This window comes from Lepisma saccharinum, chromosome 20 (assembly GCF_977018435.1).
Source record: "Lepisma saccharinum chromosome 20, izLepSacc3.1, whole genome shotgun sequence".
NCBI classification, from domain to species: domain Eukaryota; kingdom Metazoa; phylum Arthropoda; class Insecta; order Zygentoma; family Lepismatidae; genus Lepisma; species Lepisma saccharinum.
This window is the reverse complement of record NC_139248.1, coordinates 33,512,498-33,537,975: the sequence shown is the minus strand read 5'-3', so window position 1 is coordinate 33,537,975 and position 25,478 is coordinate 33,512,498. Positions and strand designations below refer to the sequence as shown.

The window sequence follows — 25,478 nt, the reverse complement described above, 5'->3', positions numbered from 1 at the left end:
AGGAATGATGTGCAATTATTCATGGACTCCTCTTGCTAATAGTTTTGTTACGCTAGAGGCTGGCGTCAACATTTGTAGACCATGCCAAACCTGAAGTGGAACAGGCGCCAAGTGTAAAGGAAATAGGGCGATCAAGACGAGGAAGGTGGTGTTGTAGTCATCACCATAGCAACATGAGGAGGATCAGGCCGTGGCTGTAGGTGGAGGAGCATTGATTATTTTCTAAGTCTCTGTCGCAACACGTAAACAGGCATGACCTTGAATGTGCCCGTCCAGAGGGCAAGGGACGTTGGGAGTTATCAACTGTTTGTTCCTGGACAGACTGGACCATGATACTAAGAGACATGGTAGGCTCATGCGCATCGCCGGGGGTTCCCCGAGGCCGCTGTGACGTCAACTGGTGAGCAACTCGAGATTTCGCCCGCTACATCTGGCAGTGAATCTTTGTCTCTCGCTAACAAATAGACGTTTCTTTCTTTAGTGAGAGTTTTCTTCAAAATGGCTTGTGCTGTGTTCCGATGTAATAACTACAACCGTAAGACTAAAGAAGGAGCTGTTAGGTATTTTAGATTTCCGAGAGATGAAAATGTACGAAAACAGTGGATTTGGCTTTGTAGAAGCGTGTGTACTTCACACATATACGTATGTATACCTAGGTAAAATGTGGAGCATGGGGAATTCCATTTTAGACGCGAATATAGAGTTTATAATGCAAAATTTACCTAAATAATTTTTATTTATTTATTTATTATTATTTAGCTTTTACAATTTATGACTATTTCAAAACCGGTTTCAAGACGAGATAACAATTCCAAAACATATAAAGTTCTGTAGATTATTCTGAGCTCATTTTGAATTTAATGGGATGGAAAATCAGGAGTTTGTAATATGAAAATTGCGACCAAAGTTACATGTATTCATTTTAATGCAGGTTGCTATATAAAGGGGGTGAGGAACATTCCCCCTCCTCTAACTTGATTCATTCCAAATCAAGAATAATCATTTCCCACCCACTGAATATGAAAATCATATTTTTAAATATATCGTACTTTTAGAACCCCATAGCTATATATAAAATATCATTAAACTAATTTTTGACAGATATGTACCGTATGCAGTGCCCTTTCGAAGCCATGTATTCGGTATTTTCTCAGACTTCTAGAAGGTGTTCTACATGTACTTTTCTATCAAATACGGAAACTTTGACGTATGTTAACAGCACTTTTCGAACGCTTGTTGACAGGTATAGCGTTGTCTTGCCTTTTTTTAAAAAATACTGAATCGAGGTGATTCCCGATCAACTCGCAACAGATCTAACTTTGAAGTATTTGTAAAACATTTGACATAGTAATTATTTGTAATGTAATTAGCTGTACCTTATGTTGTTCTTCAAACGCTGAAAGTACTATCATTGCATATGCTAAACCGAAACCCTTCATATCTCAGAGCAAGCAAAGTTAGAGGAAAACCATAAGCTCGAAATATTTTTTTCAATGGTTGGTGGACAATATGAAGAGGCGGTTTAAAAAGCTAGGTTTATTTTCGGGTGTAGTCGTGTTAAATGCAGATACACATGTGTGTTTTATGGTGACATTTTAATTCCTCCTTTATATCAAAAAGTGAACTTTAATGTAAGCGAAAGCATGTACCACCAGTCGAAGATTTTCGTATCTACAAAGAAAATTCAATAGACATTCCCACCTCACTCAAAGACCTTGTGAATCCAATCCAAATTATACCAATATCGACAGCTGAGTGTGAAAGCGGGGTCAGTGCCATGAACTTTACCTTAACTGATTAGAGAAATCCTTTAGAAGTTTAAACCTGCTTTTTATTTCAATACTTGTAGACTCCCAGTGCATTGTTTTAATGCAGAATAATTTGCAACAAAATGGATCAAGTAGCAAGCATTACAGTGTCCTTGACAAGCCAACTGGCAAATCATCGAACCTGCAGTGTCTCATTAAGTTCGTACATTCAACTGAATAATGTAATTTTCTTACAGTTTGAGTTTAGAATTTAACTTGAAATGGTGTTGTGTTTGTGTTGCATTCAATATCAAAATTAGTTATTAAGCAATTTATGTCCAATTCTAAGCATATCTAATTCATAGGTAATGTCTTCTTGTCTCCTTCTGATAAAATCACAAATCGCACCCTGTTTTAATGTCTAGGAAATATCGCTGATCCATTTCAACTAGGAATGGTATCGAGATGAGACAAAAATCTCTTAATATATACGTAGGTTTAAGTACAGTTTTCCGATCACCCTCTGACAAAGTTATAAAAATAATCGGTGAGGTATATTGTACCCCCGAAATTGGTCTGTCTTGTCGCGTCTCGAAAACAAGACGAGACAGGAATTGTGGAAGTATTTCGTTTCGGAAAATTCCATTTGAAAAATTCAAAACGAAAGAAGGTCAGTTATATACTCTTCTGATGCAGGTTTATATCTTCGAATCGACGCGATCACTTGTTTACAAAACATGTACCCCCCTTATACGAAGGGAATTCGTCTGCAGCGTGATTTTCTGAAAGTAAACTTTAGCTCATTCCATCGTTCCACACCACATTTTAAATAATTTTCATCTCCTTAAAAAGATTTCCAAGCACACAGACCAATGAACTAACTGTGGTAGCAAGAACAATGTAGTACATGTAGAATAAGTTTACAACGGTTTGAATTCCTGTGGTAAGGAAAATAATGCTTACAATTTACACTTTTTATATTGAGCAATTAGAAAATACTAGGTTCTTTTAACAGTAGCATCTTGTATCTGAGGGGGGTACAAGGGGTACAACTAGAATCTATTTAGGAGGTACAGTACCCCCTTCAAAAATTTAGGGGGTACAATGTACCCCTGTAACCCCCCCCCCCCCAGTTCCTGCGCCACTGTTCTTAAGGGTTTGATTCTATGTTAAGAAGGATTACGTCAGCCCTTGTGCTTGTACGTGAGGTACTGTATTTTTGTTTGTGTACTTTATAAAATTTGTGTTGAACTAAAAAAAATTGCAGTACAAACTTACATTATAAATAATGTAACTAAACATTTGGTGTTTTGGAAATATCATTTACAAAAAAGAAAAAAAAAAGCTATATAAAATTTTATACTTATATTCTTCATTCTTCCATTAAAGAAAATATTCAATTTAGATTTTTGTTGTTTCTTTGATGCTGTTTCTACCCGACGAACTGTATCTTGGATGACTACCGTGACTACCTCCCTATGTACTATATTTAACCTATTTTTTACTACTTTTCACAAACACTGATATGGGTATATTAAACTAACTGAAATTAGTACAATGACACTGAAGGATCTTAGAATGTGTTTTAATACGTTACATTTTAGGAATTTAAATATGTAGGCTTCATTTTAAATTTACGTATCATCAGACAATATATCATTTAATAAACGCAAGTAGTGTGTAGTGAGTTACAAAAGTTCGAATACCGGGTAAAGCATTTCTGTTACTTGCCTTTGCGAAATATAGAAGAAAAAAGCAACAGCCATGGTGAAAATGCGAAAATATTATCATATTGTCCAAACACTTAAAAGAATCAATGCAACATGTGTTAGCTTGAGATACAGACGAAAAAGCGACTAAATTAGCTACAGGTTTTCTTCCGTATGCTCCTCCCCTACGCTCTATTCATTCCTACTTTTACTGACTTTGTGCACAAAGAAATAACAGTCCTTTTAAGCAGTAAATAAGGTTTTAAACCTTTCCCGGAAAACTGCATTCAGTGAAAAAGAACCCCTGCTATGTGTTTTCTACCCGCTGGCTGCGACATTTGCTCACCAGATGACGTAATGCGCTGGAAGGGACGAAAGTCGTCCGCCGGATGAGCCAACCTACTAGTCTTAGAACCATGGACTGGACGGATCACTTTTTTTCGTCGAGAACGTGTTTGTAAGTAGGAGGTGACCCCCAGGGGAACAAATTATCATGCTTGTGTCACGTCCGCACTCTCAGAGCATGGGCCTTTTCAATTAAAATACCTGGAATGGGTATTGTTTTCAGCAACGCACGTCCCGTTTCCCCCTTTTTTCAGTTTAATCGCAGACGGACTTTGTCAGCGAACGATCAACAAATTCTTCTTGACGTCAAGCTAACCGATATCCCCCTTTTAACCCCGGAAGGCGGAAGCGAAACTGAAACCACTGATTTCTTACGGATATATTGGACTTTGTTCCCAATTTGGGTTATTGTGTTAACCTTTGCGAAACAGTTTGTGAGTAAGTCTTCTGCAGAATCTTGGGTGTTGTAAATTATTGCGTAATCGTACCGTAGTAGAATTGTTTCCCCCCAGATGCCGTGCGTGGGCAATTGGTCGAGCAGGAAAATATTTTTTTGTAGCGCTTGTTTGCGATGTACATCCCGGTTCGTCACCGCGCTGCTATGCTGGCCAGAAGCCTCATATCTCGGTTGTTTACGATAAGGCTACATCGGAACGTCTCGTTTCGAGGATTTCTTGTATTCAGGTTCCGTGCCACGTGACGTGGAATCTCTGAGAACAGAAGGGAAACTGGTTTTCTTTTAAAGCCTCACTTGTGCTTTAACTAAGGCTGTATTTATCATACATTAAATTATATTGTTTTATTATAATAAGCACGGCAGTAAAACTTTCAAACGTAATTTTTTTTCTTCGATTTTTTTTTTATTTTTCTGGTGTCTTGCTGTGATAAAACTTCGCTTCCAAATCCCATGTGCTACAGCTTAACTCTGGACGGAATGCAACATTTCAGGACACAAGTGTTTCGGAAGGGAACAGTTTTAACGACATACAAATAAATCTTTATGTTGCAGAGAACTTATTACCATAATCTTAACTATACTCTATCCCGGATAGCTCTGGCGCGCATAGCGAGTGGGCAGGGCGAAGTTCTACGAATGCTGGTAATTGCAGTCGCTCACCCCTCCACGCAATCCCACGTGTTCATTGGTGGAGCAGTCTCGCTCTCGCGTCACTACTTGAAGAGATACTTTTTCATTCGCTTGTTCCAGAGATAGCTGGGACAGGGTATAGTTGAGGTCCGCACTCATTGATTTCACAATCCCTCGCTCACCCTCCCCGGGAATCCATTTTTAATTTTAAAGTTTTATAATTTTCATTTCGCTGCCTGTTTTGTGTTTTATTTTATATTGCCTTTTAAGTTTCTAGATTTGTCATAATTTTTATGTATTCATCAATTAACTTAGACCTGGCAAATCATAAATCATGCTTACGCCTATGGTTTTGTCCATGCCACATGTGGCTGAAATCCTTCTCCACTAATGCCTGGCCTCGTCAGACTAATGGCCAATGTAAGACTTCTACACCTTGGGGTAAACATATTGTCATTAATGCCAATGCAAGTGCTGTATTTATGACAAAAATAGTTAATTGTTTTTAGTTTGAAATCAGCACCAGTCACTGAAAGTACAATGCCGACATGGTCCAGGCAGTAGGGCGTCTGATTGCCACATGGGAGTCCCAGGTTCAGTTCCCGAGGTGAGAATTTTTCCGACCATATCCATGTATAAAGCGGCTCTGGGATTCACCTAGTCCCTACTAAATAGCTACTTGAGGCAAGGCAATCCAGTGGGTTATAGGTGGCAGGAGCATTGTTCTGGTTACATCACATCCACAAATGGCTGTGATTGAATGTGCGAGACTCTAGCTTATGTGCCTTCATAATATGTTGCAATGTACAGGGGAATTCCGCTAATTGTTCAGCATTTGTTCAGCTGTGTAAGCATCTCCGAATCAAGTGGTCAGCAGGGACTGGTTTAAAGAGCAACTACCACTCTTGAAGAAAAAGAAAGTATTCAACTCTCTTCTTGACACAGTTTTAGGAAACATGGATGGTAATACTATTGGATACAAGTTCTCAGATGCACATCAATGGTTGATAGAAAATAGAAAGTGTGACCTGCCATCCTCAGTTATGATGGAGGTTGTTGGTTGCTTCCATTTTTAAATGACTTAATATGTGCTCGTGATTGTAGTATGGTCTGTGAGGCTCAAGGAGCTTTCAGACTGAAGCTATAACTGACACAGGCGTTTCACACCGAAATGACAAGCGACACAGATAACTTCAGTCCTTTTTTTATAGAGATTTCACACCGAAGCAACACGCGACATATGTCACTTGAGGCCACTACAGTGTGAAACGTTACTGTTGATTTGCTCGTTCTCAAGCGAGCCGGTTGTCGCTTCAGTCTGAATATCCCTAGGGAAGGTTTCACACCGAAGCGACAGGCGACACGTAGAATTCACACCGAAGCGAGAAGGGACACGAGCCGCTCCAGTCTAAAGCAAATCATTCACCATGCATGCGCAAACCACAGACTTGATGCCACTTGAGGCAACATGATGCAACAGAATACAACACAGTCCGAGCGACACTGAAGCGACAAGCGACACGTGTCGCCTGCGTGTCGCATCGGTCTGAAACGTCCCTAAGGAAGCTTCCAGACGGATGTGACAGGCAACAACAGACACCAGAGAGGAGAAGGAGAGGAGAGAAGAAGGGGAGAAGAGAAGAGTGGGTTTCACACTGAAGTAACAAGAAGAGAAGAGTGGGTTTCACACTGAAGTGACACTCTCTCTCTCTCTCCAGCCAGCCAGCCAGTCTATGGCACACATTCTTCATGTGCTACTAACAAAGGGTGGCGACATAATTCACACTGTTGAGAAAGCAGTCCAGTCTGAGTTACTCACAAGTGGCACATATGTAGCTTGTCGTGTGTCTGCAAAGAGTGGCTCTGGGGCTCACCCAACCTCCAATCAATGGGTACCTGGGGTACAACCCCATAGGATAAATGAAGAACATAGGTGCAGTCGAAAATTTGAAACAAATTACAAGATACATTTCTAGACAATAGTCTTTTCGCAATTTATAATGCAAACATCACGGGGCATGATGCTTTACATATTTTGTTTCAAATGTATTCAGTTACGTACACAGTCGTTCATTTTTACATTAAAGTATTGTTTAATTATAAAATTTAATTGAATGGAATAAGAAGGATTACTTTAAGAGAAATAATAATAATAATGATCTGAAAGCTAAATGAATTTACAACCAATTTGTTTATATAATGTAGTTTCTAGATCCATCCCTCTTCAGTGCAGAAAACAGACAATTTGAATAACTAACTAACTCTCTAACCTTCTTAAACCCGAAGGTTCATGGCTGCAGCAACACAGGCCTTCCATCTTTCCCTATCCTGAACAAGATCTATATACTCTTTTCCATCCTTACCAATTTCCTTTAGGTCAGGGCGCGAAATTTCCGGTCGCCAGGTCGCCATTGGCGACCAAAAGTTTTGGGCTGGCGACTAAAATTTCGTTGTTTCAAATGTGTGTCAAACACGCCTCAAGACTTCACCTCTTGAGAGAAACGGCAGAAATTCTAAAACTGAGTGATATCCACACTATTAGGTGGTTAGCCAGCAAAGAACATGCAAAAAAGAGCTCTCTTGCAATCATGGAAAGCTGTTGTGACCCATCTTGAACAGGTGGCCCATAGAAAAGACAACGATGGCGCTAAAGCTAAGGATTTGCTGAAAAGTTTGAAGCAATTTAAATTTGTTAAGCTTCTGTACTTCCTTTTGGATTTCTACGGGAAATTGAACCCTTTAAGCGTGGCACTACAAAATAAGAATCTTTTGATTTCATCTCTGAAAATAAGAATTGAACACTGTATTTCAGTTTTGGCTGACCTGGAATCTAATGTTGGACCAAGCGAACAAGATTTCTTGGACCATGTATCCATTTCAGGGAAGATCAGGGATGTGCAAGAGTTTCAAACTGTTAGAGGAAGCTTAATTAACAATGCGAAGGTGTACATCACAGAAACATTGCCGTCTATGTCAACAGAAGCGATTGCATCTCTGCATGTTTTCGACACCTTGGGTTGGCCTCCCAAAGAAATTATTCTTCAGTTTGGGATAGAAGAAATGAAGAAGCTCTACATATACTTGAACCCGAGCCTTTATAATGAGAAAATGGATGTTCTGTCAGCAGAGTGAACAGAATACAAACTTTTGTTTCCTTCTCCAGCTTTGAATCAGACGCTGGAGAAGATCCACAGTGTGGAGTGTTCAGCAAGATTCCCCAATTTGCTCCAGTTTTTGACATTTTGTGCTGTTCTACCAGTGAGCACAGCTTCATGTGTGAGAAGTTTCAGCTTATAACGGAAAATCACGCCTTACAGATTAACAAATCTGATTAAAATAATTATAGATTAAATTATTCCAATTAAGACACGTATTCAGTATAATTCTATACTTAGTATAATTTGAACTAAGGCAAGGTGCAAGTAGATAATGTTTAATGTTGCATTTGGCCACGACAAATCGTCTCTGAAACAGCATTTGTATAGGTTCTTATGGACATTAACGGAAAAAAGGAACTTTTGATCTAGTGGACCGATTGAGCAGAAATTCAAGACCATGGTAAAACACATTCTAAAAGTCAAGATTCTGAAGTTTAATAAAAATCGAGTGAAGGATAAAGCCGTAATTGAGGATCAAAAATCACAGAAGATAACAAAAGGGCGCTTGAGAAGATAGCATTCACGCTGAGCTGTCCTACTTTCCATGCTGATGGACAATGAGCGGGTCAATCACCTAATCTCGTCAAGGGTGCATTTCATCAATACAGGGGTAGATGGCGGATAACAAGTTTTTCTGGAGGGAAAGTAGAAAAGGACTTAAGCATAGAGGCTAGACATGGAAGTCTTCGCGCGAAGCTGAAAGAAAACACAGTACTAGTGGAATATTCGTTCGGATCGCATCCGTGCTAGCTGATTTCGCAAAAGAGTCTTTGTTTGTTTTCGAAACGTTGAACAGCCACATCATGGGTGAGTAGATCGCTACAGAGCCGCAAGGGGCTTTTCCCCTTCCGATCGCGCCTACGTCTGCGACAAAATTCCATCAGTCGTCGCGAGAATTTGATTACCGCCGTGATAAATTATAGCCCGATAATTTCATAACATCATAGAAACGCCGCCCGAACTATATTTAAAGATAACCGCCGCATTCGTAGCCCTGTGAACTCTGATTTTCAATGTGTGAGAGATCGTGAACTGTTGATATGCTGAACCATTGTTGAAGTGCCAAACCATTGTTGAAGTGCCAATCCAGATCCATTGTCGAGATGTCGATCCATTGTTGAGATGCTGAACCATTGTTGACGTGCCAATCCACTGTTGAGATGCCGAACCATTGTTGAGATGGTGAACCGTTGATGAGATGTCGATCCATTGTTGAGCGAACTTAAGATCCTTGCTTCAACGAAGATTACTCCAGAGAAAGGAAGAGAGGAATACGGGTTGACAATCGTAAGTTAAGTACGGGAAGTGAAAGTGATTCCGTTAATCGAGTGTCCATCTGAGATGTCATCCCAGGTAGCTATGACCCAAGTCCAGCCGTAAGGTAAGAAAGCATTTTATGAACGTCGGAGATCATTCCAGAATATCGGCGCGTTATTCTAAATATAGGATTACACAAGATTCCGTAGCCAAATTGACATAAACATTATCTACTTCGCATATTAACAAGTAATAATCATTTGAGTATAATTATCAGTCCTAAAATCACATTGCTTTGAGAAAAAATTGCTAACAACCGGCTTTAACTAAAAGCCAGACAATGATATTATTCCAGAAAAAATGAAAGTATTTGTAGTAGAATTAGTATTGTGTAATCTGCCGATGAATGTGTGAGTGAGTGTGTGGTTTGTGCGTAAGAGGGCAGCCTGTATAATATAAATTGATTTATTTAATTATATAGATTTCACACCCATTTTGTCGTGTTACGTAATTTACAGAATAGAATAATATAACAGTATAAACAAAGTTACCTCGCTTTAAAGGTCCAACTGCGTAAACGCGATCCCTGAGACCATATTTATTATGATATGATTATATTCCTTATGGCTTAAATTACAGTTATACTTGACATTATTGAACTAATTAATTAGTGTACATTTTACTTTAATTGCTTACCACTGAACCCGTCGTCGCGCTTATTACAAGATGGCGCCCGAACATGGCACAGGGCAGGTCGAACACGCGACAGGGCAGGTCGAACATAGTTACGTTTAGGCTAATGTGTCGTATTTGCGTTCTAAATCAGCTGATCAGATAGGTAGGCCTGAGTGGTCTGTGGTAACTGCATAGGAATATGTTAAGATAATCGTAGGCATTATGCAAGCTATGGATAGGAAAGTAAACTGTTTCATTTGTTGTTGCTAGTATAACTGTAATTTCAAGGATTGAAATTTGATTGAGAATTTTTATAAGCCATAAACTTGCCATGTTTAGCGACGGGACGTTAAAGCGAAAGGAGCTTGTGAGAAAATTTATTAAGCTAAATAATAGAGTAATAGCAATGAACGCGTGACCAAATTAATTGGATGTGAATAATTACGTAACAAACACAATCTTAGGATGTTTATTATTTATTGAGGTATTCTGGAATATTTGCATGTTTTGTTTATTGTATTTTGATATTTGTAGTGGTTAGTGTAGTTAAAAAGTATATAGAGGATTTTGTGAATACTATTATGTTGCATGTGTGTGTATATATATATTTTGGGCTTATCGATCAACAATTAAATGGGCGAAGAATTACATTTTTGGGCAATCCGGCGGTACGGAAAACGACTAGGCCGATGGAAGAAAGTGGAACCCCGTAGGCTCTATTTGTGAAAAAGAAAAGAGAAATTTATATCTCGCTGCGAGAACGCATCGAATTCAAGGAAGAAGAGAGAGAGAATAACGACCGAGGAGAAGGGTGATGGAGAGAATAACTCGACAAAGGAAGAAGATTGAAGAAATGGAAAATCCAAAAGAAGGAGAGGAAGTGACGTTACTGGAAGGCGACCAGGGAGGAGAAAGCAACCGTGCCCCCGAGAATACCGTTATCCCTGAAAGTGAGCAGCCAACGGCGGTGTTACCAACCCAAGGCACCATGGATGTTCAAGCGATAATGGCGCTCTTCACTACGATGATGAAGCAACAAGAAGAAGAGAAAGAACGTCGAAAAGAGGAGAAAGAAAAGAAGAGAAAATTGGAAGAAGAAGAGAAAGAAAAGCAAAAAGAATTGCGAAGAAGAGAGAGAGAACAACAACACCGAGAGATGATGGATCAGTTTCTACAAGCATTAAAAAATAATGATGAGAAAATAGAAAAGGTCCAAGAAGAGTGTGTTGGAAGACATCGTGATAACTCGAAAGACATTGAGAACCTGGAAAAAACAGTGGAAACGGAAGTCAGGCAGATCCACGAACACCTGGCACACCTGGGAGAGAAGATAGAAGAAAAGAAGAATGACGTGGAAAAGAGAATGGAAGAGGAATTCCGAATGGTTGATCGTCGACTTGCAGCGGATTCCAGAATGGTGGAAGAAAGATTCGGACAAATTGAAACAAAGATGACCTCAGAAGAACAGCAATGGAGGAAGATAAAAAACATGACGCAAGACTTACGCCAAGACGTCACACGAATCAAAGAAACGATGCAGAGAGAGACTTCTTCAATCGTTATTACGTCACCACGAACGAGGAACGAGGAAGAACAGCGAGAATCAACGCCCCTGGCGACATCAGTGCAAGAACCGTCTCGATCGGGGAGTCAGTCGACAGGCGATGACGTCATGGAGCAGGATAGCAGTTGCTCGCGAGTCCACTCCGTGGTACAGACCAGTGTGGCCACCTCGGAAATAGGCAGGCGTGCCATCTTCTCGAAGTTTTCACTGGACAACTTTATGATTTTCGACCAAGAGAAGACAGAAACTTTGCCATCCACGTTTCTTCAAGAATTCAAAAGAGATTGCATTTTATATGGGATTCACGAAGAGGATTACCTGAAGCTCATCCAGAAACTTCTTCGCGGTTCCGCACGCATTTGGTTAGACCACCAGGTACCGGCGTTCAATACCTTTAGCACCTTCGAAAAAGCTTTCATTGAGCAATTTCAGTGCAGATCATTGGTAGAGAGGAAGGTTACCCAGTTAAGAAACAAGCGGTACGACGTCAAAGGAAAGCTAACATACAAACAGTTTTTCTGGCAGAGGGTGAATGAATTCCGTTCGCTTAAGCCCGGAACCGAAGTGATAGAAATCCTCACGGCCATCAGAGCGATGTACCCGAGCTATGTACAGAGGCAGCTTACAGGAGATGTGTTAGAAAATTTTGACCGCATGTCGCTTATCCTTGAAGACATGGATTTGCTGAAGGAGAACGAAAAACATCGATGGGAAGATCAATCGAGCAGAAGAGGGAATAATAATTTTGATAGGAAGAGAGGAGAAAATTTTCCACGAGTGCAAATGGCGACTACACGCAATACATACAATGGACGTCGACAACAATTCAATCGACAAGAACAATCGCAGTACAGTCCTCCAAGACAGCGAGACAGGGATGCCAAAGGCTCGAATCGAGGGAACTACCGTGGAGGCAGACAGAACACGAACGCAGGCTACCGAGGGCGTGGCGACATACGATTTTCAAACCGGGAGGAAGACAATCGTATGGAAGAAGGCAGAACACAAGCTATTCATTTAGTAAGAACCGCCTACAACAATGAGAAGCAAGAGACTGACGAACAATGGCCTCAACCATCAACGAGTAGGGGACTCAATCCCAACGCGCCAGATTACCAGTCAGGTACTCGTCGGGATAACAGCCACGACGCAAGAGCGGAAAACTAACACCTTCCGACGACAGCTCGGCTCGTGTCGGCGGAGAATCTGAGATGCAAAAGGTTCTAGAGCCACAATCCTCACCTGTGAATAGACGACACAAAATGACAGACATAGAAGTAAGAAGTTGTTGGTTCATAAATAACTTATCAGAAGATGATGATGAAAGCGATGCTGCAGAGAATTCGAGCAGGAAATTATGGCCATCTCAAACGCCTCAAATACAGTTAAAAATAGGAGAACACTCTATTAATGCCATCGTGGACACTGGGTCGGAATTGAACTTATGTGGGGAACAGATCTGGAAGAAAATCTCTAAGGACATAACAAAACCGCAGCTTAGTAGCAGTAAGGACATTAGGCTAGTAGATTTCTCAGGCAAGGTTAGACAGCGACCACTAGGGCACGTAGTAGTAGGTGGCAAAATAGGAGACATGGGGACTCTAATAGATTTTTACGTCGTTCGAGAATTGAATGTGGATGCTATTTTAGGCATGGAGTTCCTTATACAATATAGCGCAGATTTGAACCTACGTAGAGGTACGTTACGTTTATGTGACGACGTCAGTCAGCAGGAAGCTGAATTTATAAATAATAGAATGTACTTCCCAGAGGAAGGAAAGTGTTTTAATGTTACAGAAAATTGCGCTACCTTAAGCCCTGAGGAAAGAATTGATGTATTAGTGTCTAATCTCAACGAAATAAACATGGAAGCCCGAGAGAAGTTCAGAAACGTCCTACGAGAGCATGCAGAGATATTTTCAGAGAAACCAGGCAGACGCAGAGTATACACTCATGAGATCAAAGTTGAAGGTGACGAACCAGTCGTGTCACGTGTATATCCAGTGGCCTACTCCTACAGGGGCGAGATAAGAAAGCAGTTGAGACAGATGTTAGATTGGGACATCATTAGATTAGGAAATAACATCTTAAAACTCACGAACTGCAAAAATGGCAAACAAACTACACCTCAGCACATCGATAATGTAAAAAAAATGGAATTGTTCGACAGAAAAGAGAGATTCGTGGATTCAACAGCTAAAAAGGAACCAAACAAATCCTACCAACGACCAAGCTGCAAGCTAAATGTAGAGAAACTTGTATATAGCAAATATCTATATATATCATAGTCTAAATATATATAATAATGAAGTAAAAAGTTTAAAGAATTGTTAATTAAAGTAATCACATTTATATAACCATGTCTAGATGATGAATAAATTAGTTATAAGTATATAATTTTCCATGTTTTAGTCAAGTTATGAAAATTGATTTATGCATATAATCATTATATTTAAGTGTTGTAATTGCACTCATTTGAGAAAATCAAGCGTAGGTATGTCTTAAGGTTTTACATATAAGTTCACTTATTCGACGAATGAGAAATATTTAATATTCATTTGCAAATATTTAATATGTAAGGTAATGATTTATATTAATGATAATTGTGCTTATGAAATTGGTTATGAAAATGGTGTAAACAGTCCAGGGTTCGAGTCCCTGATTCGGACGTTTTAAAATTTAAGAAACAGTAGGCATAATTTTACGTTATTATGAAATTTATTGTGGGATGAATTTTCCTCTAGTCAGCAAAGCTAATTCCAGAAAAAAATTCATGTGTAAGAGGGGGAAAGTTTATAACGGAAAATCACGCCTTACAGATTAACAAATCTGATTAAAATAATTATAGATTAAATTATTCCAATTAAGACACGTATTCAGTATAATTCTATACTTAGTATAATTTGAACTAAGGCAAGGTGCAAGTAGATAATGTTTAATGTTGCATTTGGCCACGACAAATCGTCTCTGAAACAGCATTTGTATAGGTTCTTATGGACATTAACGGAAAAAAGGAACTTTTGATCTAGTGGACCGATTGAGCAGAAATTCAAGACCATGGTAAAACACATTCTAAAAGTCAAGATTCTGAAGTTTAATAAAAATCGAGTGAAGGATAAAGCCGTAATTGAGGATCAAAAATCACAGAAGATAACAAAAGGGCGCTTGAGAAGATAGCATTCACGCTGAGCTGTCCTACTTTCCATGCTGATGGACAATGAGCGGGTCAATCACCTAATCTCGTCAAGGGTGCATTTCATCAATACAGGGGTAGATGGCGGATAACAAGTTTTTCTGGAGGGAAAGTAGAAAAGGACTTAAGCATAGAGGCTAGACATGGAAGTCTTCGCGCGAAGCTGAAAGAAAACACAGTACTAGTGGAATATTCGTTCGGATCGCATCCGTGCTAGCTGATTTCGCAAAAGAGTCTTTGTTTGTTTTCGAAACGTTGAACAGCCACATCATGGGTGAGTAGATCGCTACAGAGCCGCAAGGGGCTTTTCCCCTTCCGATCGCGCCTACGTCTGCGACAAAATTCCATCAGTCGTCGCGAGAATTTGATTACCGCCGTGATAAATTATAGCCCGATAATTTCATAACATCATAGAAACGCCGCCCGAACTATATTTAAAGATAACCGCCGCATTCGTAGCCCTGTGAACTCTGATTTTCAATGTGTGAGAGATCGTGAACTGTTGATATGCTGAACCATTGTTGAAGTGCCAAACCATTGTTGAAGTGCCAATCCAGATCCATTGTCGAGATGTCGATCCATTGTTGAGATGCTGAACCATTGTTGACGTGCCAATCCACTGTTGAGATGCCGAACCATTGTTGAGATGGTGAACCGTTGATGAGATGTCGATCCATTGTTGAGCGAACTTAAGATCCTTGCTTCAACGAAGATTACTCCAGAGAAAGGAAGAGAGGAATACGGGTTGACAATCGTAAGTTAAGTACGGGAAGTGAAAGTGATTCCGTTAATCGAGTGTCCATCTGAGATGTCATCCCAGGTAGCTATGACCCAAGTCCAGCCGTAAGGTAAGAAAGCATTTTATGAACGTCGGAGATCATTCCAGAATATCGGCGCGTTATTCTAAATATAGGATTACACAAGATTCCGTAGCCAAATTGACATAAACATTATCTACTTCGCATATTAACAAGTAATAATCATTTGAGTATAATTATCAGTCCTAAAATCACATTGCTTTGAGAAAAAATTGCTAACAACCGGCTTTAACTAAAAGCCAGACAATGATATTATTCCAGAAAAAATGAAAGTATTTGTAGTAGAATTAGTATTGTGTAATCTGCCGATGAATGTGTGAGTGAGTGTGTGGTTTGTGCGTAAGAGGGCAGCCTGTATAATATAAATTGATTTATTTAATTATATAGATTTCACACCCATTTTGTCGTGTTACGTAATTTACAGAATAGAATAATATAACAGTATAAACAAAGTTACCTCGCTTTAAAGGTCCAACTGCGTAAACGCGATCCCTGAGACCATATTTATTATGATATGATTATATTCCTTATGGCTTAAATTACAGTTATACTTGACATTATTGAACTAATTAATTAGTGTACATTTTACTTTAATTGCTTACCACTGAACCCGTCGTCGCGCTTTTTACAAGCTGTCACAACAGACTCAACACTACTTACAGGAACTCTCTGAAGACTGAGACACTGGATGATTTGCTCAGAGTTTCCGTAAACGGAACCCCCCCTCCCCCATCCTCCCTGTCAGAGTTTGACCCAGCAGCTGCGATTGATAAGTGGTACTTCAGTGCAGAACGACAGCGCTACACAAACATTAATATTTAATAATTGCTCATATTTTTATTATTTATCAATCTCAAATAGTGGCGACCAAAGATTTTAGTCCGGCGACTGATTTCAAACTTGAAATTTCATGCCCTGCTTTAGGTCCATCTCAACATTATCCCTCCATCTTCGTCGTGGCCTTCCTACTGGTCTCTTACCATCAGGTTTCCCAACTAGAATCCCGTAAACTCTTCTTTCCTCTCCCATTCTTGCCACATGGCCTGCCCACCTAAGTCTTCTTGATTTAATTATTTTATAATATCTGGACATGAATACAAATTATGTAGTTCTAAATTATGTAACTTTCACCACTCACGTGCCCCCTCATACATTTTGGCCCAAATATTTTCCTAAGGATCCTATTTTAAAATACTCTCAATTTATGTTCCTCTTTCAAATGTAAGGGACCAAGTTTCACATCCATATAATACTAAAGGCAAAATTACTGTATATTTTAACTTTTTTACTTTCTTAGATACGAGGGTCACTATTTATATTTTGAGCCTTGGCAACACTGATTGAAGTTAGGCGCGATTTGACATTTGCAGGGAATCGTCTGGCATTATTGACCATAACGTACTTCAAATGTTTTGTCAATAGCTTCATTTGTGTTGTTTATGTTGCCTTGGAGATTGCGCGACAACAATAAAATGGAATTAACTCGTGAACATTTTCGTGCGATGATTTTTTACGATTTTCGACATGGATTATCAAGACAAGAGTGCATCGATCAACTTACTTCCACATTTGGCGATGAAGCCCCATCCTTTGCCACTGTGAAACGCTGGTATAACGAATTTAATCGTGGCCGCCGTTTGCTCACCGACGAGATTCGCGAAGGTCGTCCAAAATCAGTTGTTGTTCAAGAAAACATTGATGCTGTTCAAAACCTAATACTGCAAGATCGTCATGTGACATACTGTGAGATTGAGGCAACCATAGGCATTAGTTCCACCAGCATATATAAAATATTACATGATCATTTAGCTGTGAGAAAGGTATGTTCTCGTTGGATCCCACACAATTTGACAAAAACTCAAAAAGACACTCGCGTCAATTGGTGCAAACAAATGCTCAATAAATACAATCGTGGTGCTTCAAAAGACGTATATAAGATTGTAACAGGTGACTAATCATGGATATATGCATATGAGCCGGAACGTAAACAGCAGTGGACTGTATGGGTGTTTCAAGATGAACCCAATCCAACAAAAGTTGTTCGCGCTCGAAGCACATCGAAACAAATGGTCGCCTGTTTTTTCGGGAAAACTGGTCATGTGGCAACTGTGCCTTTAGAGGAACGTAGAACGGTCAACTCTGAATGGTACACAACAATTTGTTTGCCAGAGGTCTTGGGTCAAATACGGAAAACAAACAAACGCCGTCGCATCATTCTTCATCAAGACAAAGCCAGCTGTCACACATCTCGTCTAACAACCGACTTTATGAACAGTCAAAAAATCGAATTGATGGGTCATCCGCCGTACAGTCCTGATTTGGCACCCAATGACTTCTTCTTGTTCCCGAATGTCAAGAATAAATTGCGTGGACAACGATTTTTTTCGGCGGAAGATGCCGTTGATGCGTTCAAAAACCATATTATGTAGGTGTCTCAAGAAGATTGGAAAAACTGCTTTGACAAATGGTTCGAACGAATGCAAAAGTGTATTGACCATAAAGGAGAATACTTCGAAAAAACAATAAAGCAGTTTTCAATGCCAAATTCCTGTTTTTTCATTGTTAGGCTCAAAATATAAATAGTGACCCTCGTATTAAATGAGAAGACAAAAGTTTATGAAGAGAAAAGTAACATTCATTATCTGAATTAATTTTTTTTTATTTCCTCTTTAATATCATTTTTATTTGTTAGTATTACTCCTAAGCAGGAGCACCGACTTGTCACAATAATTGGGGGGGGCTCTGATCACTGAAATAAATTAATGAATGACTGACTCACTCCTTCCTTTTTTTAAGTTTTGGCCTCGAGTGTTCAGAATCTCGTATAAGCCCATGAATTCCTCAAAAATATTAAAATTTTCATTTACAGTTCGAATGCAAAATGTCAATTGTTCACAAATTGATATGTCACAAGTTTCGTCAACCATAATAGCAAAATATTCCCAACTTTTAATCTCTGCTACCACGGAGCGCAAAACAGATTTCCCTAATATATCAATGACCTCGTTCTGAGTGTCATGTGAGAGCCATTTGTAGCCCGAACGTCCCATCCACTCCCTAGTTCATGCACATCTTTTTGAAACTCTTTTTAGTAAAAATGTTAACAATACTCATAATTATATACTTAGTATATAGTATTTATAATAAGTCATGTGTTTTGTTGTCTCTGGTCATAGCCCCCCCCCCCCAAAAAAAAATTGATGGTTTACCAGTCTCAGCCCCCCAAAATCGATGGCCTAGAACATTTCAAATGTGTATTTAAAGTTAAGTTCATGTGGCTCAGAGTAAACTTTACAAGAGAAGCAAAATAATACATTAGATCCTCTTAAGCATAATTATTTGGGGGGGGGGCCTCTGACCCCACATCGTTACATTGGGGGGCTTGAGTCCCCCCCAAGCCTATGCTCCTAAGTATTTGAATTTGGAAACTGGTTAAAATGAGTTGTTATCAATAATTAGATTTTGATTATTATCTAACACTTGGTTTCGGCCTGTAAGCATATATTTAGTTTGAATACTTAATTTATTACTTTTTCATTTCGTTCAAATTGAATTCTGTGCTGTTATAGTAAACTCTTGTTCCAGTAATCCAAAAATTGCTGTTGTACACCACAATCCTGGCTCCTCAGTTTTGTTTAGAAACTGGAAATTAAACATGGTTCACAATGAGTATTCTAACAAATGAAAAAATAAAATGTTAGGAAACAAAACAAATGTTCCTATCTTTTGGTGGAGTATTGTCATCTCATATTTGTATTGAATCCAGTCGGCAAAGATTCTCTGTGTATTGATAGTTTTAAGAATCAAAGGTTTATTGAAAGAAGGGCATTGTGATAGGGTTGACCTACTTGTCACTTTGCCAAATGTTATTGATGTGATTTTTAATGCATCGTATAAGCAGTAATTTTATATATGTCATTGCAGATTTCAAAAGAACTTACACTAATTCTTAGTTAGGGAAGAAGCTACATTCATCTGTTGAAAGTAATTTTTCTCTTCTTTTCTTCCCAGGTTCCTCAAAAATGGTTATTTCAACAAATATTCATCCACGAATTTATCGAAAGATGCTTAAAACAAATTCGTCAAAGAGAACTGGTGTTCAGAACAGGTACTCTTTAGGTAAGATCACTTTTTCTATTATAAAAGTATTAATAATAATTAAATTTGTGTTAGAACAAAGGAACACAAGTGTGATCTGTTACATGCATTATATGCAATGGAACAAGCTGTGGTCATTGTTCTTTAGTATTTCAGAGGAAATGCCAACAAGCTAAGAACTTCTATATTTTGATGCAGCTGTTTGAATGAAAGGTTGTCGTAGCCTTTAAGATAGGCAAAGATGATATTGATATTGAGGAAATTGATAGTGATTTTGGTGATGATCCTGCATTACAAGTAGAAAAAGAGGCACATCCAGAATGAAGTCAAGAAAACAATAATTCTTTGCATGTACCACCAAAACAGGAGCTGACAAAATTCTGTGAAGGGTACTTGGGAAATGCATAAAAAATCTGGAGCTATTTTTGTGTCTGTCTAAAACATTCAGCCAATGGCCTGATCAGTATGTAGATTCTTTTCTAGTCACTGTGCATAGAGTATATTTCAAGGCTAATACAGTGTGTTTTGAAAGTCGCACAACCCAAACTTTGAAAATTTATATCATGAAAACCGTAAGAGATATTTACACCAGGTTTTCTGCATTATAAAGCCTCATCCATTGAGATATTTTTCAATGCTTAACATTATCACTTTACTCCATACAGAATATCAGATAAATTAATAACTGGTGGAAGGCAGTGTTAAAATTTTTCCAGAAATGCACTTTTGAGTGAGAAAAAGATATAAAGAATTATCAAAAGGCCATAATTAGATGACTGATGCCATGTCAATCTGTCATTTGCAACCAATATTGATCATATGCAGCATTTGGTTGATTTAGGACTGGCGATTTTATGGGTTGAGTGAAAAAGTGTGATTTTTGGGACATATCTCCGTAGCTGGCAACACTAGCAGGTCGAAGTTTTGTCAACAGACGCACGCAACATGTGCTTAAATATTGGACCTACATTTGCATGAAAATTTGACTTTTAGGTATACATTTCTCTGCACCTGGCAACCCTGATATTCGAAAACAGCCGACGGAGCTTGTTAGGAAATATGGTAAGGGTGATTCATAAACGTGGAGGAAGGGAATTCAGGGTAACCAGGAGCAGCCTATGATTCTCTCAAGAGTCCAATTTCGGTACAAAATCATGATTTATGATTTTTCACGTAAACGTATGGCCAATATTGAAGCACATGTTGCGTACGTCTGTTGACAAAATTTCGACCTGCTAATGTTGCCAGCTACAGAGATATGGAGATACAAGGGTCGATCAAGGTTGACCGGGACTTTTATTTCTGCAGAGGAAATAGGTAGCAGAAGAAACACCAAACTATGTCAGTTTTTCAAAGTATTCTCTGTGCGCGCCGAGGCACCGTTGCCATTGTTCTGGCAGCTCCCGAATTCCTTTGGCGTAGAAAGAACTTGGTTGTTGTCGTAGCCACTGGAGGACATCGCTCTGCAATGCTTCGTCTGTCGTGAATTTCTTCCCTCCCAGGTGGTCTTTAAGGGGTGCAAACAAATGATAATCACTGGGGGCTAAATCCGGACTGTAGGGGGATGGGGCAGAACTTCCCAGCGCATGTCGGCCAGAGTTGTTGTTGTCACATTGGCTGTGTGAGGGCGGGCATTGTCATGGAGAAGAATGACATTTCCAGACAACATCCCAGGTCTTTTCTTGCGAATGGACTTTCGTACAGCACCACTCAACAATGTGGAGTAATACTGGGCATTAATCGTGCTCACTTTGTCCAGAAAATCCACATGGATAACGCCTTTCATGTCCCAGATGACACTTGCCATGATCTTTCCAGTGGACGGCTGCATTTTGCTTTTCTTGGGGGGCAACCATGTTTCATCACACGTGATGATGGATTACAACAATTCATCACCTTCTGCTCGAAAACGATTCAGAAGCTGTTCACAGACCGTCCTACGTGTCCACTTCTGATCGAATGTCAGCTGGCGGGGAACCCACCTTGCACAGATTTTGCGGAAGCGTAAGTGGTTGTGAATGATTGTCTCAACACTCCCGACACTGATATTCACCTCGGCAGCAATATCCTGCACTGTTACTCGCCGGTTCTCAAGAATCATTTGCTCAATAGTGCGATATTCACTGGTGTGACTGCAGTCGGGCGAATGTGTCCATGCACTTCATTTGTCACCAGTTCCCGTCCTTCGCGAAACTGCTCACACCATTCGTACACTCTTGTCCGCGACATCGTTTGTTCACCATACTGTGCTTGCAATCGTCTGAAAATCTCAGCTGGTTTCACTTTCTCCTTGACGAGAAATTTGATTACACACCGCTGCTCCACAGCCACAGACACACTGCTTGCCGCCATGTTCGATGCAACTGCTGCGCATGCGCGAAATACATCATGCCGGGCGCTAGTTACTCGCGAAGGAATACATTACATCACCCGCACGTTTCATCATGATCCGGCTATTCATCGATTTTGTACGTACGAAAATCCCGGTCAACCTTGAACAACCCTTGTATGTCCCAAAAATGACACTTTTTCACTCAACCCATAAAATCGCCCATCAAAAATCCATCAAATGCTGCACATGATCAATATTGGTGGCAAATGACAGATTGACATAACATCAGACGTCTAATTATGGCCTTTTGATAATTTTTTATGTCTTTTTCTCACTCAAAAGTGCATTCCTGAAAAAAATTTGATTCTGCCTTCCGCCAATTATTAATTTATCTGATATTCTGCATGGAGTAAAGTGATAATGTTAAGCATTGCAAAATATCTCAATGGATGAGGCTTTATAATGCAGAAAACCCATTGTGTGTGTGTGTGTGTATATATATATATATATATATATATATATATATATATATATATATATATAATCTCTTACGGTTTTCGTGATATAAATTTTCAAAGTTTGGGTTGCATCACTTTTGAAACACTGTAGCTTCTATACGTATTGTCCATAGCAGCTACAAATTTTGTGGTATGTACAGGGTGTCCCAAAAATATACACATTTTGAATGATGATAAAGTCAGTGTTTATTAAGATTTTCAAAATTTTACAATCTACAGACTTGATTTTTTTTTATTTCAATGCCTGTTTTCAAACTGATCTAGGCAATGCTGGAAATGGGAATTCCAAACAACAAGAATCATAATTTTGTCTGGTATTTGGACACATTCTCACTCAATGGCTGCCAATTTGTCGAATCTTGCTGGTTTTGTATCATAAACTTTATCTTTTATGCATCCCTATACAAATAGAGTAGTGACATGAGGTCTGATGAATGCAGAGGGTATTCTTCTGAACCTCTACATCCAATCCATATGTTCACATATTTTGCTGCCAAGTACCACTCACAAAATGGCACCTTCTAGTCTTTATCATCTGCACTGAAAGCATGGACACTTCTTGGAATGTAACTCTTCCAATCCCAGGGTTCCAAAATGCAATGGAGACATTAATTTTGAAATTACTGTTATAGCATGTGTACATTTTTGGAAGCACCCTATATATATATCGATATATCTATCCAACACACTTCATGCAAATGAGAATTGCCTTGCAACAGTTGTCCCCTTCCTTGTTAGGATGATCTTTTATGAAGTTCTGTAACTAATTTTTAGCAGAGTTTACATAACTAATTGCACAGCATGCAATTACCTGTAACATTCATTATTGGGAACCACAATGTATAATTTTAGCTCCGCTAAAAGCCCTGTGTTTAACCTCTTAAGTGGGGAATTTGTTGAACAAGTCGCTACTGGAAAATGTAGGTTTTTTTTGTCAAACTCAGTTGCTATCCACACTTAAGGGGTTAAGAAAGAAAAAAATATATATCATCTCTATGCAATTAGTTCTTGAGCTACATTTTTTTGTACGTACTTTTTGCCAATTTTGAAAAGCACATCCTTGAAAGGACCTTGTCCACAAAGGGTTTACTCTTGTGTGAGGCTCCCATCTGCTGAATGTTCAAGTTTCCCAAAAAGTTTTTCTTTTTTCTCATCTTTGCTATGGCTAATTGAGGTTTTGTTTTTTCTACCAGGACGTGAAGAAGTTTCTGATCCATGTGATAATTCCAATGACTCTGGATTGGGGTTTGACCATTCACTGGAACTAACATCAAGATCTGTTGTAAAATTCAGCGAACCTGAGGTAATTATTATAGGCAAATAGTAGTATTTTGTGTATTTGTATGCAAATAGTAGAAATGAAGTTTTTCTAGTGAGGTAATTGTGAGAGAGAACACACACACACAAGTTATTGCCATAAAACACCGACAAACTTGTACACCATGTAGAGGACTCAAGGTAAACAACTTGTATTAATATTTAGTATTTAGTAATGTTGGTGCAATTTATTGGAAAGAGACTTTTGCATTACCTCCAGGATAAATGAGAGTCCATAAAAGTGTCGCACAGCATTTTTCCAGTACTCACAAACTATTAAAATGCCGAGAAAGGATTGGCCGGTATCAGTAAATCAAATCGGACTGATACTTTCCGATACCGATATATTGGCATTGACTCAGTCATAGTTTTAACACACCAACATATTTATGTGTAAATATACTTAAGAGAATTTTTGAACTACATATTTTAACCCAGAAAATGACTTCTTGTAGGAATTGCTGGAAGACTACCATCCATTTCTGAAGAGGAAGAAACTTGCTGTGCAAATGGGAGAAGACAGTTTGGATGAAAGTTTCCAGTTTTCTTCTCACTTGGCATTAAGGAAGGCTGACATTGAAAAGAAGACTCCAACAGGGTGAGTATTCTGAGATGATAGTAGATGAATGTAGTGTAATTTACCCCACTCATATTTTTGTATGATCTTAGAGATTGTCTTCAGCAAAGTTTATATTGTGTAGACATACACATTGTGACCCAAGCAGACAAACTAGAAACAAACAAATCTTTCTCAAACAAAGTCATATTATACAGAGCATGCTACTTCTACCTGCCGGCAATCCTGTGAAACTCGCGAATATCCTCTTCCGAACAGTACGTTGTTCGATGTGTTTTAGCGAACGATTACGGAGTTAAATTACTTCAAAATTGGATGATTCTTTTTGAAACACTGTGTATATTTATTTGCGTTCAATAGATTTTCTAACTACAGAGCCATGAGCACAAGTTCAATAGTGTGTCTCATATTACATTACAATATATAGCTTTATATACATACTCATACATATACTATCAAGTTCAAAGTTATGTGGACACAAATTGTCAATCACTATTTTCAAAAGACTTAAATTTTACATGCTCTGAGCGTACATGGAGTGAATTTGCACTGGTTATGTCAGGGAGTTAGTCCCTGCCTTTCCGGTGGTTTCGTTTCAATTCAATTCTATATCCCTATTTCACACAAAATATACATAATATGAATACATGTTTATCAAGAAGTAAGTTTATGATGTGAAGTATGTGAGTGAAGTAACTATTGTGGATATAGTTTTGTGTTAAAAATCTTGGAAGATATACCTGACGAAGGGAATTATAGATTGAATTATAGTTTTGTGTTTGTTTCATAAAAGATTAGTGTCTGCATTTGGATTTTTTTGTTGGAACCTATCTCTTGTAATGGGATTATTTTTTAGTTTCGTAGTTGAAATATAGAATAGTACTGAAGATTTTCCCTTGTTTCTTTATTTCAAGAGCATCTCTTATTTTGAAGAACACACCAGTATTGTTATTCTGATAAATTAGAGTTGTTTAGAATCTAAGATATTGTGAAAACAAAATTGTGCTTATTTGTATGCAATAAATGTTACGTAAATAGTTGTACAGGTAATATTTTTGTAACAAAATAAGTCTTATTTTCTC

The 25,478-nt window shown here is 38.7% G+C and overlaps 1 protein-coding gene across 2 annotated transcripts in view; it reads left to right on the top strand.

Annotated features, from left to right (window-relative positions):
• Positions 1–25,478, top strand: part of LOC146003856 (uncharacterized) — a 91,982-nt gene that overhangs the window by 31,376 nt on the left and 35,128 nt on the right. For both annotated transcript variants that reach the window (XM_083142327.1, XM_083142326.1), the window contains exons 2-4: positions 19,566–19,673; positions 23,696–23,805; positions 24,275–24,417. In XM_083142327.1, coding sequence (XP_082998453.1) covers positions 19,566–19,673; positions 23,696–23,805; positions 24,275–24,417 — 361 coding nt within the window. The remainder of the gene's footprint in view (positions 1–19,565; positions 19,674–23,695; positions 23,806–24,274; positions 24,418–25,478) is intronic.